Source organism: Strigops habroptila, chromosome 8 (genome assembly GCF_004027225.2).
Source record: "Strigops habroptila isolate Jane chromosome 8, bStrHab1.2.pri, whole genome shotgun sequence".
Classification (NCBI taxonomy): domain Eukaryota; kingdom Metazoa; phylum Chordata; class Aves; order Psittaciformes; family Psittacidae; genus Strigops; species Strigops habroptila.
Window position 1 is genome coordinate 35,134,413 of NC_044284.2, and position 20,260 is coordinate 35,154,672.

General features: G+C 45.4%; 1 protein-coding gene across 1 annotated transcript; it reads right to left on the reverse strand.

Moving 5' to 3' along the window:
* Window positions 1–474: 474 nt before the first annotated feature.
* EIF2B5 (eukaryotic translation initiation factor 2B subunit epsilon) lies at window positions 475–19,822 on the reverse strand. The gene is made up of 16 exons (XM_030496117.1): window positions 19,621–19,822; window positions 17,873–17,997; window positions 16,966–17,151; window positions 16,692–16,869; window positions 15,594–15,674; window positions 14,781–14,858; window positions 14,376–14,688; window positions 13,611–13,756; window positions 13,166–13,304; window positions 12,408–12,509; window positions 11,670–11,777; window positions 10,681–10,771; window positions 9,784–9,907; window positions 4,969–5,094; window positions 3,345–3,455; window positions 475–2,251 (listed from the first exon to the last, which is right to left on the reverse strand). Exons 1-16 carry the CDS (start codon window positions 19,771–19,773, stop codon window positions 2,186–2,188), a joined length of 2,127 nt encoding a protein of 708 aa, XP_030351977.1. The 5' UTR covers window positions 19,774–19,822; the 3' UTR covers window positions 475–2,185.
* Between the last annotated feature and the right edge of the window lie 438 nt (window positions 19,823–20,260).

A 20,260-nucleotide genomic window follows, 5' to 3' on the forward strand; every position in this document is an offset into this window, starting at 1 on the left:
ACTTAAGATGTCCCAAGGGATTTTAAAATTACCAAGTCTTGCAGCTGGTCTGTAAATGGTTTTACCAAGCGCCCTGTAGCTGTCCTTTCCCCTCTCTGCCAGTTCTTACTCCCCAGCATGAGGAGGGCACGACACAGTACCTAACAGCCAACATTCCCACTAATTCTCATCATGGTAACTTAAAAGTTAATCTTTGCAATATAATCCTGCACAAAACCAAATCCTGCTCATTCCAGGATTCTATATTCAGAAGTTTTAATAAAGTGTTCTCTACTTGTAAACAGTGAGGTCATGAGTGATCACTGCACACTTACAGCAATGCAGTGGTGTGCTGATTCCCTACCTGCCTATTTTGTGCTTAAAATCTCTTGAGGAAAAAGTAGTGATGAGTTATTTTGCTTACCCCTTAAACCCTGCTCAGGCACATGCCACAGTTGGAGACAAACAATTCAAAGTCAAACAAAGCAAACAAGCTGGTAACACCAGGATAGTTTTTATTTGCTCCCTGAATTCAATATTGGCAGATACAGAAAATTCAGATACCAACTATTTCCCCAACATTTACGAGACTGAGTTTGCAATGTCAGAAAACAAGCACATTTATGCACAATCCTGGCGACTGATAGTGTGAGTGCACAAGATCGTCCTGCCTGACCATCAGTTTTTAAGAGGCAGTATCCCTGGTCTCCAGCATTCAATGCCGTCCCCTCACTGACAATTGTGGCACCACAGAACGGCCAAGTAAATATCCTGAGTGGACAGCTCCAGTGCATTTCCCCCTGCAAAGGATTTATTCCGTGCTCCTCCTGAAGGGGCAGAGGCAAGGTCAGCACATCCAACAAATAACCCACCTGGGAGCACAAGCCAATTCTCACTGTGTCTTTTTTCCCCCTCTGTTCTTGGAAAGCAGGGAAGAACACAGCATAGTGACACTTCCAAGAAGCTGTTCCTAAAGGCCTTATTGCTGCCACGCATTGTCTGTGTTGGCAACAAAGTGCCAGAGGCACACTTGTTCCCTGCTGCATGCTGAGTTGCTCTGCGGCTGCAGAACTTTACAGTGGGTTTGCAGCACTTTCCCTGCTGTCTGAGGGAAGTTTTCAAATAAACAAAAGGACATGAAGTAAGCAACTGAATAACATGATTGTATAACTGAAATCATGTGGAAACATGAAGCACATGCTGTTGAAGGAAATACCATTTGCTCCTTTTCACACTGGAGCAGAATTTAGCAACTTGCATCCTCCTCAAAGCAGCTGGTGCAGTCAATGCCCCAGAGCAGAACACAAGTGTAGTTGGTGCAGCAGGAGGAGCCAGGCACCTCTGCTCCCATTTTATAAAACAAACACTTTCCTAAAACATCTGCTAAGCTGGGGACGCACAGAAGACAGATCACGTCTAAGATCTGGTGATCCATACAGCATTTCACTGACCAGTGCACATCCACTATTAGCAAACCCCTGCAGGGGAACTGAGCACATACTATCCCGTTCTGCAGAAGGGGGAAACACACAGTTTTACCAGGTCTACTGTACAACCCTGTGTTAGATCCTAGCACAGCAGATGGCAAGACATTTTCCCTTTTGGAAAGATCACAGAAGTGCCTTCTAGGCTGCAAAATGCCTTGGGCATCCTCAGACAACTGCATCTTCTCCTGGCACACGAACTCCTGAATCTCAGTCCTGCACTCCAGATCCTAATCCACATGCTCCTACTCACCAACCTTGCCAGTGTCTCTTCAGCAGGAGTTCTCTTAGGTCCAGAAGCAACAATGACTCCAAATAACTTAGCTGTATGACCATTCTTCCACAACCCCCATGGTTAGATTTATAAGGGCATTGTATGCATTTGCATCTATTTGCTCCCTTTGTATTAGTAACAAGGACCTCCCAAAGGATAGCTTATATTATATCATATCCGGGCTCCAAAGGGATTCTAGGTATTACCACCTCCTGCTTTTCCCTATGGTTTTTATGCTGGGTTGCAACCATCCAAGATAAGGTGCCACTGGGCAAGTGAGGGAGGGAAGTGGCAAAGTTGGGAACACACAACTTAAGTAATGATGGGATTGTCAGTCACTTCGATGTCAGGCCCTACATCTACACACCGTGCACTGGCATTGATCTTGCCCTGCCCACTTGGCCCAGAAAGGCAGTGAGAGTGCCTCTTCTCATGCTAAGCCACCATGTCAGTCTTGGTCGCCATCAGACGACTCTTCTTCTGCCTCTTCCAGCCACTGGATAAACTTCTGGAGCTGCAGAGACAATGAAATGTAATTGGGTGACAAGTGACACCAAACAGATGCTGGGGAGCACTCAACAACTACACCATGTCAATGAGCACCAGTATCACACACAAAAAAGAGAAAGAGTGTTTCTAGGAGACATGGAAACAGAGGCAGACTGAGGGAGAGAAAGAGACAAAAGTTTAGACGAAAACCAACTGAGATGCTGTGGACAAACCCAGACTGATTAGATTCCTGAGGGAGATTCCTCCAGTCAGACAATCCCCGCAACAAAAAGGCAAAAGTTTAAGAGTTTTCAGAACTTGAGGGAGAAGAGATGACAGCTGCAACTTAAATGAGACATGCTTGGAAAACTCTGCTGGGAAAAACCTACTCCCTGAGAAATAGCTATAAAGGCGGCAGCTCATTTTACCTTTTAACTGAGCTCAAATAAGCAGCTGAAAGCACTGCTGACCTATACTAAGAGCTGACTTTGCAAAGGTTTTAAACAAAGCTGGAGTCCTTCAGAGATGGCTTTTTTCCCCTGCTCCTCTTCCAGATCCAGGGAGGAGGACTGGGAGAGGGCTCAGCCAAACTGCAGCACAAAGTTCTGCCTGATGGAGGGGGGAAGTCTATACGCTCCTTGCAACACAAGCCAAATGAAACCACTCAGTAAAGCAAACGCTTAGAAATATATGCGAAGGGACTGGTGAGCCAGGAATGAAAGCTTCAAAGGAATTGTATGGGGCCAGCACACAGGGCACTGGCCTAAAGCCCATTTCAAATGGGTGTTGGCTTCAACAAGCCATGCTGCTGCTCCAGAAAGTGCTGGCCTCGTGCTACAGAGACCCCACTAAAAACTATCTCCTCCTCCTACTAACTCCATTCCTCATCCAAACAGGATGATTATGGCAGAAGGCACAGAAACGTCTCTTCTGGAGAACAAAGTTGTGTTGCTTAGTGTTTAGTGCACTGGTGCATTAGTGTCCTACCATGTATTGGCAGCTGCTCCACAGAAGGTGACAGTGGCACCAAACTCCACTCAAAGTTTCTTTTAGCAGCTGTTGTCTCCCCCTCTCTCCCTCCTCCCCATCCTGCCTCTTTGAACATCTTTGGGACTTACCCGCTGGTTTTTACGAAGCTGCTTTCCCTTGTCAGACGTGTCCCGCATGGAGAACCAATTGAGAATTACATCTTCTTCCAGAATTTCCAGCTGGTAAAATGTCATCAACACCTGCATCGATGAAGAAAGAGCAACAGGGCTCTCTATAAACTCTTTTGGGGCTAGATCATGTCCAAGTACAATGTTTGCACATAATCTGTGTCTCCCAGCTCTACCTTCAACAGAAGGCACTCAGTCTGCTTAATTTTGCTTTTATTGTTAAAAATAACTGTGCTTCTCCTACCAAGCCTTATGTTCCTGACAGTTAGATGCTGTGACACATAATGAGTCAAAGTTCAAGCCTCATCAGCTTCAGCTCTGTAGATACAGGGTATGATTGAGAGCTGTGGGCAGTAAGGGGCCACAGAGGACGTCAGTTCAAGATGTAACTTAAGTTCTCTTTTAAACCATCCAAAACCCACTCCCAAAGCAGATCTAACAAGCACCTCTTAGGCAGGCCTACATATGCATAACGGTGACATGTGCAGAGAAGAGCATCAAGCTCTCCAGCTCTGCCTCAAGCTCCCTCCTTCTGCCAGTTCTCTTAGAAGTGCCTTATGGCAGGTGTCAAAGCAATTGGTCATTCATCAGCTCCAACTCCTGCGCAGCAAGGCTAAGACACAATCATGCTTTCTCAGGGTGCCTTTGTGCTGAGGCAGAGCAGGCACTTTGCAGTTGGGTCTCCTTGCGGCAGAGCACTGACAAAGCTGGCTGCCAACTCCAAATATAAAGCATCACTTCAATTCCCAGCCTCCAGGGAAACCCAGGCCCCTAGAACAATGGACACATGCCAAACAATTGCTGTAATTCAAGGACATTTTGGCTGACCAAACTGAAGGCTTTTGGCTCCAGTCCTAAGTGCTTTGCCATTAGCCAGAAGCACTGGTAGCAGAAATGAGGATTACTCTTTCTTAAGGAACCAAGAGTTAAGCAGCCTCTAGGAGAGCTCCTCCAAAAGAGACAGAGGCTTCCTGAGACACTGCTGTGGTCCAAGTCAAATGTGCTCAGTATGATAGGGCAGAAAGAACACAGGGATAAATATTTGTAAAGGAGGGTGAGGAGGAAGGTACTGAAAACCCTCAGAAGCAGGGAGATAGATAATAAGCCACATCAGCTCCCCTTTATTCCCAGTTTCATAACTAGCTCCACCTGAAAAAGAAATCCCATCCTTATTCCCAGCTTCGCTTATTTTGCACTCTAAAGAAGGATAAGCCATTTGGCATGACCATGATCCCAACGACCATGAAGAGACAAATGAAGTAAAGCTGTTCCTAAAGTAGGCCTCTGGCCTCACCTCTTTCAGTGTCACACAACAAGGGCATCTAGGTTAGAAACTACAAAATAATAGTTCCCTTCAGGCTGCATGCTGGCAATTGCTACTCACACTCAGCTGTGCTCCCTCAGAAGCACAGGCAGACACAGAACTTTTTTTATTTAAAGCAATTGTTATAGATTTTCTATACGCCCTCTCCACTGAGACCCCAAAATTCTCTCCTCTAAAGCAGACAGGCCGATTATGCAACCACCATGAATTTCACTGTGAACTTGCAAAACAAGATCCTCAGAGCTGGGAGCAGATACTCACTTTAGCTATCGATGTGCAGAGACTGTCATGTTCCAGGAAGAATTCCTCAATGGCAAATAAGGCAGTCAAGTGATCCGATGCCCGTTTTATGTAGTTCTTAAACAATGGGGTCCAGTTCTTCAACAGCTGCAGGGGAAAAACACAGAAAAGTTCCTGAGCTAGGAGATGGATGTGTGCACTCAGCCCTGTTCCTCAGCTGTGTTGCACTAAGAAACTGACACAGGGAAGCATTTTAAGAAACCATTCAGCTGACCACTTAATATATTTGCCCCGCTCAGTCCATAGAACAGATGCTGTCTCACATGTGCAGACAGGACCTGGTTTTATTAAGACGCTCTGAGGATATCTGTTAGCTTTCTCGGTTTTGCTTCTCTGGATGGAATACTTGATTATCACAACAAATGTGTTAATGGAGCCTGGTACTCAAAGAAAATCACTTTACAGCAGACTGATAAGGAGAGGTACATAGATGCTACTCAAACCTTCCCCCCACAGAGCAGCTGACATTTCACTGGAACTTTCCTTCAGAGCAGAACAGCAAACAAGAAAAAAGAAAAAGACACTTCTACTCCAGCCGAGTAGAAGTGGACAGTGCAAAATAGCCACCCCTAAAACAGGAACACAGTGGAGCAGCCCCTAAGTATAAGTCACATATTTATTGTACACCTACAGCCTTGTTTGGATCCTGGAGTCTGCTGCAGGAAATGGGTGGGAAGGGTGAAGGGCAAGAAGTTGTTACACTATTAGCTGATCTCAGTTCTCTCCTCCAAGGCTTATTTTTTTATCAAGTCTTTAGTTTAATGATTTTGGTGCTGCCTCATCAAACAGTATTTCTGCCTGAGTCCCCCACAGCTCTTTCACTTGTTACACACATCTGGAAAGCAAGCAGCAGGGAAAGCTCTGCAAATCAGCACAGACTTACCTGAATCTGGGAAAGGAGGTAATAAAGATACTTAGACCCTGTCCAGAACAATTTTAAAAGGTATGAGAACCAGGATACAAAAATTCCTCATTGGCCACATCATGACCAGACCATCCTACATAAACAATGTAGGAAATTAAATCAGAGTTCCATATCTTTTTAAACAGATTAGTTCAACAGCAGGCATTCCTGCAACTACATCCCTGGCATGCCCATACACATACACTGTTTTGCTGTGCCTTCAATAATGGCTTCTTACAGAACACACCTGGTCTGTTTTGAAGGGAAACAGGTAATTGAAGAAGCTCAGACTCACCTACATCCAGGGTTAGTCAGCATTATTCCGTCCATGACAACTGTTAACACGCAATAGCCCTACCAGAGGGATTGCTCCAGAACACGCAGTGGAGCTGGAACCCAGGCTAGCATGGACTACCAAAGGTAGCCTGTACTAGGAAACAGTGCTCAACTACTCCACAGTGCTACACTCCATCACCTCTTCAGACACATTTGCTATGCGACCATGCTAGAATTTGCATGCCTCAAGTAGAAACTAAGAAGGGGATTAGTACAAACAAACTGATCTGTATAGTAGTACATCGACTGGCTCAAGGAACAATAGTAAGAGCACAGAATGATCCTAATCATCATGGTGTCACAACAAAAAAACTGAGGGTTGCATAGTGTATTTCCAGAAAGTCTTCAGCAACATGCTTAATCTTAAACACTCGTCCCTCCTCTGCAACCACCTCCTGCATTTTTATTATCCTTTGGAATTCTTCACCTCAAATGTAGTAAAGCTACTAGCAAGTTAGTTCTTTGTAACACCTTTCTGTTAAAGCCTTTAAATCGTGAACGGACACAATTCTAACAAGAAGCTATTGAGTTTGCATGATATTACAAAAGAATAAGGCTCCCTAATGAAAACCTGAAGAGATGCACCACACATGCTAGCTGCCAGGCAGCAGTGCAGACAGTGGCCAGCTCCGCAAACTAAACTGCTATATTGCTTCCCCCAGCTCCCTTTAGACATCCTCACCTATATAAGCAGTTTGATGCTACTTCAGTGACAACAGAAGCACAGCCTTCAGTTTATCAGCAGCTTCAGCCATGTTTGCTCAAACCACATCTACAGTTCCAGCAGAGGTCTGGTTTTCTGTACCACCTCTGCTTTACAACTTGTACAAGAGCTGAACAAGATGCCTGACATACATCGAAGTGGATAGCTGTATTTCTCAAGCCTCCATGTTTCATCTGAAAAATACCCATGGGCATATCCTTTACCGGATGCTTGTTTTCTAAAATTGCTGCAAGACTTAAGAGCTTCATGCTCAGGGGCCAGCATCTCAGAGCACATACTGTGGTTTCAAGTCAAACTATACATCATAACTATGGCATTTCCACAGTTTCCCCTCCTGAGCTGCTGGGACCTCTCTACCATCACTCTTACACAAGCAACCCATCTTCCTTCAGCATCTCTTAGACTTGAGCTACAAAGAGAGTGAGAAACATAAAACAGTTCTGTAAAATTCAGTGGGCTTCTGATGTTCATCGCTTTCAGAATGCAAATATTCCCATCTTGTGCAAAATCACACTTTGCCATATGTAAACAGTCATAAGCAGCTCTCAGCCTAATACCAGTATTGACTGAGGCATTTTTACCTGCATAGCTACACACTTCAGCTACATGCTTTCATTATATACTAACATATACCAAGTTAGTGTTTGGGATTCCCAGGGTGTAAGTAAGTAAATGCTTGTAAGTTAATGGAGTGTACTTTCTACTAACTACAGAATGACAAGTTCCAGAAAAGCCACTGTTTCAGGTGCTGTACAAACATGCATGTTCTGCCTGAAGAACTGGTCTCTTCTCTTTAGAGCACTGTTGGTAAATACACAAAGTTGCTGGCCAGGAAGACCATCGATATCTGTTTTCTAAGCCTTTGAGGGCTGATTCACTGCCTCCATTAGAGGCATATCAACTCAAATGCATTGGGTTATTGTAACAGTGACTAACATCATGCGTGCAATTGAAAATTAAGTATATTTCACCAGGATACTGCCTTCCTGCCGGTTTTAGTACGAAAGCCAGCACAATTCTGCACACAGTAAAACCACCAAGGCACAAAACTGCCCCAGAGAAGGAGTCTCAAAGAAGCTTTCTGATTGTTCTTTACAAAGGAGCACCTGGAGAAACAGGCTGCCACAACAGTCAATGGGTTTGATAAATGATAAATCTAAGGATAATTTGGGTTTCATAAATGCACATCACACAATTCTCTGCTTAGAGAAATTCCACTTGACCATGACATGGGGCATGGTCACCCTCAATATTACGTTCAGATTATTATTGGTTTGCACTAAAGGTGAGTTGATGTGCTGTCTCTGCTGTTAAACATGAGCATCAACTTTTCTTTGATGAAATAAATATGGGCAAAGTTACCCAGAGATAAGCTCTTCTTCAGGTACTTCCATTGTCTTCAGCTTCTAAGGGGTTTTGGACAATTACGCAAATCATTATGCATTTGTACAGTATCCTTTATTCCAGACTAGAACCTCTTCTGACTGGGTGCTGCAGTGAAGTTCTCCTGTCCTACTCATGCTGGATTAGAAGCCCAACCTAGGAGACAGAGATGCCATATCCTAGCTGGAAAACAACCAACAACAACAACAACAAAACCCAAAGAAAAAACACCACAACACCATCCTACACAGCTACCAACTCCATACAACCTGTTGTCCAGAGGTACTGCTTTCCACTTAAGACTCTAACACCTGCTCTAAACATCTCTTCAGTCCTCCTCCTTCAATTCTCTTCCCAGGACAGCACATGCTATTCAAGAAAACAGACCGAAAAATGAATAAAAGCAAGCAGAATTTCAACAGAGCGAACAGCAAAATCTCACTAAGCCATCTGATGAACAGATCAGTTCACATGGATGTTTTCTACAGAAGGCATTTCTACACGTCCAGGAGATGAATTAAGTGCCATGCTTACACCTACATAATGAAGAATTAGTTTTTCACCCCTCCCCATCAATAGAAAGCACATACTTCCTCAGAGGAAGTATTATGAGGATGTCTAATGTTCCTCTTTAGCTCCATCTCCTAAAAAAGTTAACTTAGTCCTTCCGAAACAAGTGTCAGATCCATTCATTCTGAAAGATCACCTCTGCAACCTTTAGAGTCTGCAAATCCAAATATATAAATGGGCTACAGCAAAGAGACAAAAATACTACAATGGCTCCAGCTCGGATCAACAAAACCATTAAGATACGACTGCCCGCTTTTTAAAGCGGACCCTACCCTATTTTGTCTCCCTTAAGTCAGGAAATAGAAATTGCCCTCACCCAATTATACAACCCCTTTAGAGACATTAACAGAATTCCGTATCTTCACTCAAAGATGACAATATCATGCCTTTGCACTTGGCTGGAAAAAAATTGGCACCAATTTCACTATGTAGACTAGAAAGACCTTGGAAAGGATTCCCCTGGGAGAGGAGCACTCCCTGCTGCCCCAGGGACAGGACTTATGATAGATTTGAGCCGGGTTCCTGGAATGCAAGCCTGTAAAGGCATCTCTGACAATCCCCCTTCTTTTATTTCTGCAAGTGATGCACTTGTATTATCACACACAGGAAACAACCAACCACAGGTACTGAAGAAGAGCTCCCCACACCTACAGTCTCAGATGAGTTCTGAGCAGGTACGATAGTTTCAGTTCACTTTTACTTCTATAGACAACAAAAAGGCTCATGAACTCAAAGAGTTCAAGTGGCTTCAGGCTTAATCAAAAAGACTTCTCAGCCAGGAACTACCTGGGGCACCCTGACAGACACCTACACACTAGGAGGCAAGCCCAGAGAAAAAGTCAGATGGAGCAGAACTCACAGGAAGTAACGCTGAGAAATAGTTCTGGGAGTCCAGGTTTGCATCCAGCTGCTGCAGTGGGAACTCCAGGATCACTTTACTGAGCACCTGCATCATCTCCTTCAGGCCAATGTTATATGCATACCTGCAACGAAGAAGGCAAAACCCCCCCAACATTTCACACTATCTGATCTCTGCAGACCACATCTCTTCACAGAGATACAGCAGAAGGTTTAATTTTCATCTTCCAGACTTGTTTTTTATTTGTTTGTTTGGGTTTCCAAATATTCAGGCAATAAAACCACCTGGGACTACATCAGGCCCTGCAGAAGGCCACAAATCCTGAAAATCTGCTATCACAGTGGAACAAGCTGCTGCAGGGACAGCACCCTCACATTTACGAGAGTGTTGTAGGAATATTGTTGCACAAGAGAAGAGAAACAGGTTTGTATTTGAGAAATACTAGGTAAAAGGCACTCTGATTACGTGTTCTAGACTTGCTGCTGTAAAAACAGAGTGGACAAGCCACACCACACCACAGCCCCAGCTGCAGGCAGCTGGTTGAATGTTGCAATGCACAGAGCAGGAGCCCCTGCATGAACTTACAGGCAGTCTGTGCCAAAAACTGGCTTGCTCTTTTCAGTCTACAGTTACTTAATAGCAATTCAATCGCTCACTGCAGAATTGGGGCAGGAAAAGCCTAACCACTAAGGATGCTATAGAAGCAGCTGGTGCTTTCCATCAACTCCTGTCAGCATTCAGTCATGATCTCTAATCTGCATTTCCCATGCTCTGTACTGATGAAACTGATGTTTAACAATCATATACGGATATTCACATGGTTTCTCCTTTTTTCTAGATCCACTGTCAAACCCAACTGTTCAGCGTAAGGGGCAGCATCCCTAAGGAAATACTCACTTGAGGGAGTTGATTTCCAGGACCAGGTTGTCACAGGAAATGTTTTCTTCTTCACCCCTCTGTAATGTACCCAGAACCTCATTCTGGAAAACTAATGAAAGAAAGGACAGGCAGTTAGACATGAGAGGGAAAAGCACAGATTCTTCAAACTGTTCATTACTGAAGAAACTATGCCCTTAAAGGAAGCATTCTGACACAAATGTCTATTTGTTCTTTATAACCTAGCACAAACCCACATCAACTATAAACAGTTGAATATAATTCACACAGAGGCAACCTCCTAGATATCACTGATCTAGCCACACAAACCACTGCAAACCTATTTACCTTTGCAACTTTTTAGAGCAGGGTTTCTATTATACTTTCACAATCTAGCCTTTCCTATTCAGAAAAACTTCATCTTCCCCTAAAGATGTGAATTCAAACCTAAAATTTATTGGTTTAATTTCCTTTGGGGAGATGTTTTAACCTGAAAAGGGCTTTTATTCCCAGTTTGGCTTGAGCCCCTCTCAAATCCAGGTAAACTTAACAAAACAGAAAACCAAAACGTATCTGCCAAAAGAGGCAGCTCCTACGAGGACATTTAATTCTCCAGCATGATTACAGCACTGAGCTGTCCACACAGGGAAACTCTGCTGGACCTTCACACTATTTCTGAGTTTAGGCAATGACACTGCCATTTAAACAGGTAACTCATGGAGGTCACTTTTCTGAAGGTCCAGTGATCAGGAGTGAGAAAGATGGAGGCTCTTTTTCTAGCTTCTCATCCTTGCCTACCTTGGGTTAACACACAGCAATACAGGGAATATTAAAAAAAAAAAAAAAAAAAAAAAAAAAAAAGTAGAAAATGCAGGAAGTGAGATCAGGAAAGAAACATATTCTAGATAGATATCCACAAGTTTTCCCATATACCTAAGAAAGCAGCACAAATCTCACTCTCACTGCATTATCTGCAAGCTCACCATACTTCTTAAGAGCCCATCTCTCACCTTTGATGTCATCTAGCTGAGGGGACGCTGCCCGACTGTCCAGCTCCTCAGAGCCCATGCTCAGGTCACTGTCTGATTCGCTCTCTTCCTCTGAATGCAGAGCTGGGCCTGATGAAGGAGAGAAGATGCAGCATTCAACACTCAAAAGCTGCAGCTGTCATATGCATGAGAAACCAGGTGTTTTAGGGGTGTCCCAGCCAAGTCAGCAACTATCTGTCCTTGCAAGGAAGCTTCTCTTTATAGGTCCACGTGACTATATTTGCTGCAGAGGGAATGCTACAGCTGCCACCAGGATAATGGGACTTTTAAAAGTATGCAGGCAGACAACAAAGCACAGGGACAGAAGCAAATGCATTCTGAGCAGGCTGCTGACTCATGATGGAGCAATGTCAGCAGATGCTGTCACTGGCAGGAAGAAAGCCAGCAGTACCCAGAATAGCCAAAGCATATTCCCCTCTAAGGGAGGGTATCACATAGTCCACCATTCACAGCACAGACAGCTCAGTGTGTCAGTATATAACAAACAACTTCCACAGAGCACAGGAAGAGAGAGAATCTGGTCCACCATCTGCTTTCACCTCTCACCTTGCCTCCAAGCACATGTGATATCTACAGCCAGACTGCTTCACAAAGCCCAGGTCTCACTCTAGGCAAAGTTATCAGCATCTCACTCAGCCAATTTCCGTGACACAAGCTTGTCTGTCCATCCTCAGATGACCATACTACACTTTTCCTCACCCCACAGGCTCTGCCTCTGCTCTTCTTCATCCTCTTCATTCTTGTCATCCGCTTTCCAGAGATAGCCTCTGCCCTCTGAGCCTACATCCTTTTTATTGTAACCTGAAAAAGAAACAGATTAGGAGGTAGATGTACCAGATCTGCTTACAGGCAAACCTGATATAGTCTGGTATAACTTGCACATTACTGCCCCTTAAATATCCTTCATTAGGAAGGAGCTGGGATTCCTGCAGATGCATACAGATTTCAGCTTTTATCTTCTCACTTGCCTTGACAAGTGACTGACTTACTCCTCTCTACAGCAGCAACATTGAGCTGACCATGTTTAGATCCCTTGGCAAATCCAGACTGGTAGAAATAGTATTTCACAAGGACAAAGTCCTTGGACACAGTCCAGGTACAAGGACATAGATCTTGCAACCTGCCTTGAACTGAACATCTATTCCAACTTCAGCTTATTACCTCCTACAAAGCTCCTACTCTCAAAAAAAACCCAAACCAAAACAAAAAAACCCACAGAAAACAGCTGAGTCTCCAAAGATTTTACTACTGCAGTATTGAGGTACATCTCATTGTCCAACTTGAGCTGAATATCCTTGCTTGCCCTACTGAAAACACACATGGTCCAAGCTGTATGCAGCACAAAGCTCCAGCCTTGCACTGCAGAGTCTAGAATGGGGGAGGGAAAGACCCCAAAAGATCATGGAAGGCAAAGTCCCCTGCGCAGCCTGAGTGCATGGAGCTAGAGATTCTCATACCTTTCAGTTTCACTTTGCTTTCCTCCTTGTTAACACCAGAATCATCACTGAACTGGTCATCATCCTCTTCCTCCTCATCTGGTGGGTGCAGAGAGATCACTGTGCCCTCAGAAAGAGTGATGCCAGGACCTACTACTACCTGCAAATACATGTAACATATTTTAATGAAGAAATATGCTGATTGCCCCCTCGTACCTCCACCAGCAGGGACAACAGCTGCTCAAGACAAGCTGTATACTAACAAGAATAACTGAAGACATCAGTACTGCTAAATCACATACCATACTACCCTAGCCAAACAAAAGGAAGAAAAAGGTGGGAGCAGTACCTTATCCCCCTCTCTGCAAAAAGGCCTGTGGCAGCCCTGTATTCTGGTATGGTCTAGTGTAAGTCTAGTAACCTGCTGAGAAAGGCAGAAAGCAGAACAGACATGAATAGAGCTCACCTGAGAAGAGAGGACACAGTGGGGCTTTAGCTTTACTTTCTCCTTCACTTCAGCTTCATCACAGATAACAGAATGGCAGATCTCCACATTATCTGCTATGTGTACTTTGTCCCAGAGAAAAGCTCCATCCAAAGTGACTTTATCACCTGTTATACATCACCAAGCACAAATATGTTAAGCGAGGCAGTTGCTGTTCTCCCACACTGCTGAGTCCACTAGAAAGTACCTTACTGAAACCCAGTGCCCTTGATACGCGATGGACGTTAGATGAAAGGTGAAAATTTTTCTTAGGGGCTTATGGCCACTACTTATCTAAAGCTAAAAGATTTGTTTGTTCTCTACAAAGACTTCAGTTTACAGTAACAACTGACATCTTGGTTTTGCCCAAATACAACTAAATCACAAAAAAAGTCCAGCCAAAACTAGGAAGAAGGAGTACCAGACAGCTCACAAAACCAGGGACAGATGTCCCTCATTTGTAGGATATTGGGGGGTGATAACTCCAGATCAGTAAAGGCTATGCATTCTCTACTGCTGAAACAACTTGTCTGCATGAAGTGCCTTCCACTTTTCAGCATCGTTATGGTACCCTGACAACTTTAACCTATTTCCTCTGCTGCAAAACCAAGTTCTTCTCCTTTCTTCCCATTAGAACTCAAACAGCACCCACTTATCATCCTCTCTGAGACAAACACACTTTAAAAACTAAATCCCAACAAACTGTGCCCTTTCCTGGCAAAGCTTCATCTCCATTGTTGTACTCACCTATCCTACAGTTCTGCCCAATAACGCTGTTTGTTATGGAGCAGTTGCTGCCAATGACTGTTCCCTGCCCAATGAGTACGTTCTCTTTCAACACGCTGCCATGGCCAAGGCTAACATCGACTCCTCGGTAAATGTTGTGTTTAGAATGGGTATAACTCTGATTCTTGTCATCAGTGAAGTTCATCTCTGGAGTCAAAGGATAAACCCAGCGCCGGATGATGTCAAAGCACACAGCTTCATACATTAGCAAGTTGCATATATGGGCACCGTACTCTTCTGTTGTTACATGCATATGGATCTGGTTCCCCAGGACCTGGGAGACAGACAGGAGCACATCAGTAGATTTCTAACATACATTTCTAACGCAAGGTAATAGGATCTGCCTTGTAACAACCCTCTCCTTACCTCCTCATTCACCAACAGTCCACGCACAAAGTCATCCCGTGTCTGGTAGTCAAAATTGTCTGTGAACAGCTCAGCCACCTGCCAGGAATAAAATATAAGGAAATAACATACTTAGCAGAACACATTGCCAGGGAAGCCAGATAATTAATGGCTATTCAGCGGTTCTCAGAGAGCTGAGTTACACGGTATAGGAAAGTGATGCTCTTGCCTTGAATAAAGCTTTGATTCCTTCTCCTAGGAGTGTTGACCGTCCCATCTCCTCCTTCTAATGGAGACTATGGACAGACTCTGGTTTACATAAGGGGCAAAACATTGCATTTTCAAGCAATCTGCCCAGCCTCACTTTGCAGTTTCACTCCCAAAGGAAGGCTGCAGACCAGCTTTTTCAGACGTGGAAGAGACATTAGCAAGCCTATGGTGGAATAACCCTGAATGTTACCAGCTTGCAAATAGTGACACTTTTCCACAGCACAGCCATCACCTCTGCTCCAGTTCCAGTTACTATACTCGAAGCGAAATCACGTATTTTCCAGAATAGCTTCATCCTGTGCCAAATCAGCCAGTCTACCGATGCATTCACTGCCTAGTTCTGCCTGGGCTTGAGCTGTGCATGCCAGATACAGACTGAGCACCCAGACAGCCTGCAGAGCAGCGCTACATGATCACTCAGGCTCTCTGTTCAGTCACCAAGGATAGCTGGGAGTTCTGATTTCCAAACCTATTACCCTCACGCCACATGCACCCCCTGCACACCACTACGACAAAGGGAGCAATTCAGATTGAATTTTGGACCCTCAGATGGGCAGAGCTCACCTGTGGAGAACAGATGCTGATATGACAATCCAGCAAGTCATGGCGCACCTCAACATTCTCAATCGAGTTCTGGAACAGACTCTGAAGGAGGAAAAAATTCAGATGATCCACATGCCTCATGCAGTACTGAACCCCAAAAGCCTTCTATAAGCCAGGGGCAGTACTGGCTGAATTCTGAACTAGCTGAAGTTCTGAAGATCAGAGAAATCTATACTGAGACACTAGCTTAGCAGGCATAGCCTGGTATACACAGACCTATGTGTCAAGCAGCAGAGACTGCCCTTGTCTTTACACACTGCAGTATTCCAAGAAACAGCTTGTACTTCAAACAATCATTTTTCTTCCAGGAGGCTCCTGGCAACATTCATAGCTTCCCTACCCACTGTGGATTTTTACAGCTGTGGGTTGCTTTTCTGCCATTGATGGGTTTTATTTGTCTTGGGTTTTTTCCTTTTTGGTTTCCTACAGTGATTAATGCTTTCATATAAAGGTAAAAAAAAAATCTGATTACTGATTTAGGGATGAAAATGCAATATAATCACTGCCTTAGTTTTGAGTTGAAAAAAAGGTCCACCCATCTAACTGGAGAAAGTGCCTTTCACAGACACCTACAGAGCAATTACTACATGATTACGGGAACAGTAGAGGTAGAAGTAAGAGGAGGTACTACCCTTGCACATGCTGCTATTCAACTGCCTGTGTCAGGTCCAGTGCTGCTTCAAAATGGTTTGTGTATGATAACAGTATATGCATCCCAATTTGGGAACTCCTGCAAAAGCACAAATCATTCTCCTTCGTTTCACGTAGAGAAAAGGAATGAAATAAATGCAAGAACTGAACTGTGAGAAATATGTCTCCCTCATCTTCAGACTCTGAAATGAGCCCCAAATATGTGTCCCAGCACAACTTCATCAAGCCTCAAATAAAGGTTGAAAAAAAAAAAAAAAGCCAGTTTACCAAGAGTTACTTCCTACCACCTGCTCCTCCAAAAGCAGCAGCAAGCACAGTTCCCCAGCTCTCAATCAAGGAGGACCTCCTCCTTGGGGTAGGCTACTTCACTACCACAGCCCTTTTCCACCCATTAGATTCCAGACGTACCATAGGAAAGCGGAATCGTTTCAGCCCCTGGGTTCTCTGGTAGTGAAGGACACGGTTTGTGGCACTGTCCATAGCAATAATAATGTCATCCTCTTTGCACCTGGCATGGTGACCAGGTGAAGACTCCTTGAATATCATCGTCATCACAGAAACGTTCTTTTCCATCTTACGACGCAACCTGAAACAGAAGGGCAGAACTTTAAAATCACTCTTCAGAGTGTTAGAGCCCAGAGTCTCAGCAGACCAGGCAAGCATACACTCTTTCAACACCTACCTGTGCTCTTCCAGGGCTTTGGATATATTGAAATTGGACACCACATCTCCAGTGACGAGAATGAAGTCGGAACGAACAAGGGATTTGGCATCAACGTCTCGCAGCACATCACCAAGGGAGCGGTACAGGTCAGAAGTCACGAAGCGCACCGTGTTGGGAGAGGTGTGGCGGCACCACTTGGATTTTCTGGAAGAGGGAAAACATATCAGAGAAGTGTAAAGAGGATATTCCTGTAGAGAACACACTAGGACACAGTGCCCCAGTGCACACCACATCTGTAAGTGAATGCAAGGAGAATCCTGTTACAATGACCTCACTATCGACAGGCCTGGGTAGGCTCATTTGCATACAGCAGGTAACTGAAGAGGGTTAGACCTTGAGACTGTAGCTTATGGAAACTTAGGAAGCCCAACTCCACTTTGAGCCACATTTTGACAAAGGAGAAGGAAAAAGTACACACAACCCAAACTTTTTTTCTTGGAAAGCAGTACCTCAAGCAGGGAAAAGACCACATGTTTCTCTTTAGCCTGCAAACCTGCAGCATACAGACGCAAAGGTGCTGAGAGAGCTGTTGCCATATGCTGCACGGAGTACCAAGACAGGGTGTAACACAAACGGTGGTACTCTGATTTACATGGCTACCCATAGGAAACCCCTGCTTTTAGACAAGAAAAGTTAAATGCCAATATAAATGCAGTCCCAAATCACTCAACCCTTTTAATACACTGCACAACCACACTCCATCACAAGAGGAATGGTCTTTTTTGAGGTATGCTAGGAGACAACTGGTGAAAGGGAATCTTTTGCACACAGTTTTCATCAGAAGAATCAGCAAGACCTTTGTGGCTTGTTGGATGACAGAGGAATCCTTTCCATAATGAAGCTAAAAAGAAGAAGAGATTCTTACTGTAAATGCTCTTTTATCTCAGCTGATTTCCAACAGCAGAAAACAAAGGTTTCTTCCACTCCAGTTGCTGTTAGGAACTCCAAGGTATAGTCAATCATAGCCACATTTGCCATAGGTAAAAGAGCCTAAAATAAACCAAACCAAAACCAAAGATATAGAAAGCTGAACAAATACTCTGTACCTCTACATCAGCAACAGCCCCTTCCAACTTGAGGATATAACACCATCAGTAGAACTAAGAAAATAACACAAGTAACTTCTCCATTACCTTTCACAAAAAAAAAAAAAAAAAAAAAAAAGATTTGGTCTGAAGAGAAAGAGCTGGTTTCTGATCTTCTATAGGAGCAGATCCTCAGTTCAGAGAGAAAGGCATAAAAAAAGTGAAGTTATTACACACAAAACTCTTCAAGACGACGCAGATAAATGAGAGACATTGGGCGGGGAGGGGGGGAGGGAGAAGAAATAAATCCCAGAGTGCTGATTCCCTCACTCAGGCTTTAACTGCTTCAAGAAAAACCTGTCAGACATGACTGACGAAGCCACAGGAACATGAGTGTCCAAAATTAAACAAGAGGAAAAAAATTCTAACCAACAGTGACCTGAGTTTTCTTGACTCGAGATTCAAGCCACACTTTTAAACTGAGTTACTGATGCACAGCTGAGTGACCTCATACTATTCTTTAATTCATTTTTGGTGCTGTTGTGTTTCAGGCCTGAGCTTGTGTGTATAATTATGACTACCAGAAACATTTTTTTAATCAGCAAATGAGGTAAGATAATTGTTCAGACCTAAATTCTCCAGAAGTGCTCTTTCTTTTAACATATAGCCTTCCGAGCTGGATGATTAAAGTGCTTTATCCATCCATTTTCCTGGCCATATTCTTTTACCCATTACTGCTTGCAAGGACAAGGATTTTGTTTCTTTCCCCTATTAGAAATAAGCCTGCCCAAAACTGCTGCCACTCCTGCATCTGCAACAGATGAAAAGCAAACAGCAGTTTGCCCCGCCATATGGAAAAGCAAACCAGTGCAGCAATTAGATCCTCACTGCCTCTCCAGCAGGGAATATAAACTCTTACAAGCAAGGAGAACTGGCCAAAGGCTTCCACAGCACAGGGAAAGGCACGAAAAGCTATGGCAATGGGGACAGCCTGAGCCCTGGGCAGATGCTGGCACCTAGGCACACCCCAGGATCTACCAAGAGCAGTTGGAGGTACCTCACCTTCTCCCAGCCCAGCCCAGGGCTCTCGCAGCAGGTAACACCATGACCGTGGGCCTGACCATCACCACCAGCCAGCACTCTGCCTTTTACTGAATCACAGAATGGTTCGGGTTGGAAGGGACCTTAAGGATCATCCAGTTCCAACCCCCTGCCACGGGCAGGGACACCTTCCACTAGAGCAGGTTACTCCAAGCCCCGTCCAGCCTGGCCTTGAACATTGCCAGGCATGGGGCAGCCACAGCTTCTCTGGGCAACCTCTGTCAGCGCCTCAGCACCCTCACAGGGAAGAATCTTTTCCTAATATCTAATATAAATCTACACTTCTTCAGTTCAAAACCATCCCCCCTTCTCCTGTCCCCACATGCTCTTGCAAAAAGCCCCTCTCCACATTTCTTGCAGCCCCCTTTAGGTACCAGAAGCTGCTCTAAGGTCTCCCGGAGCTGTCTGTTCTCCGGGGTAGACCGGGACAGGCGGTCCGGGGGCCGCGGCCCGGAGGAGGCGGCAGCAGGCAGGGGGGATTTCTCACCCGTGGCCGGTCTTTGGAGATGGGGAAGAAGCGGCGGTTGAAGCTGTCGGCGACCAGCACCGCCTGGAGCGGCGGTGGCGGCTCCTCCTGCGGGTCGGGCCCGCGGGACCCCCCGGCGCCAGGCCCGCGCCTCGCCGTGCCGCGCGCCGCCATCTCCTCACGCTGCCTCAGCGCCCACCTTCCGCTTCCGGGGCCGCGCCGGAAGCGCCGACGGGAGCTCGGCGGGGACAGAAGAGCGTGGTGCGGCGGCGCGCGTTCGCCCTGCTCCTGCGGGCGCGGGTGCGGGGTTCGGCGGAGCCCGGCCCCGCAGAGGAGAGGGGGCAGAGCGAGGCAGGACCTGCCCGCGCCCCGCTGCGCTGCGCTGCGTTGCGTTGCGTTGCGTTGCGTTGCGTGAGGCAGCCTAGCAGAGAGCGGGGCCCGGGGAGAGCTCCAGGAGCTCCTCGGTGCCTCCCCGGGTGGGCATCTCAGCCCGTCCGTCAGTACCGGCATGGGGAAGATCCGTCATTGCCAAATGGAGGCAGCCGCTGGCCGCCATGCCCGCGCCTCAGGAGCGGCGGTTTCATCCTCACGCCCCGAGGAGGCAGAGGGTGGAGGGCTGAGCAGCTCTGGAGTGATCCCCAAAACCCATAGCCCCTGAGGG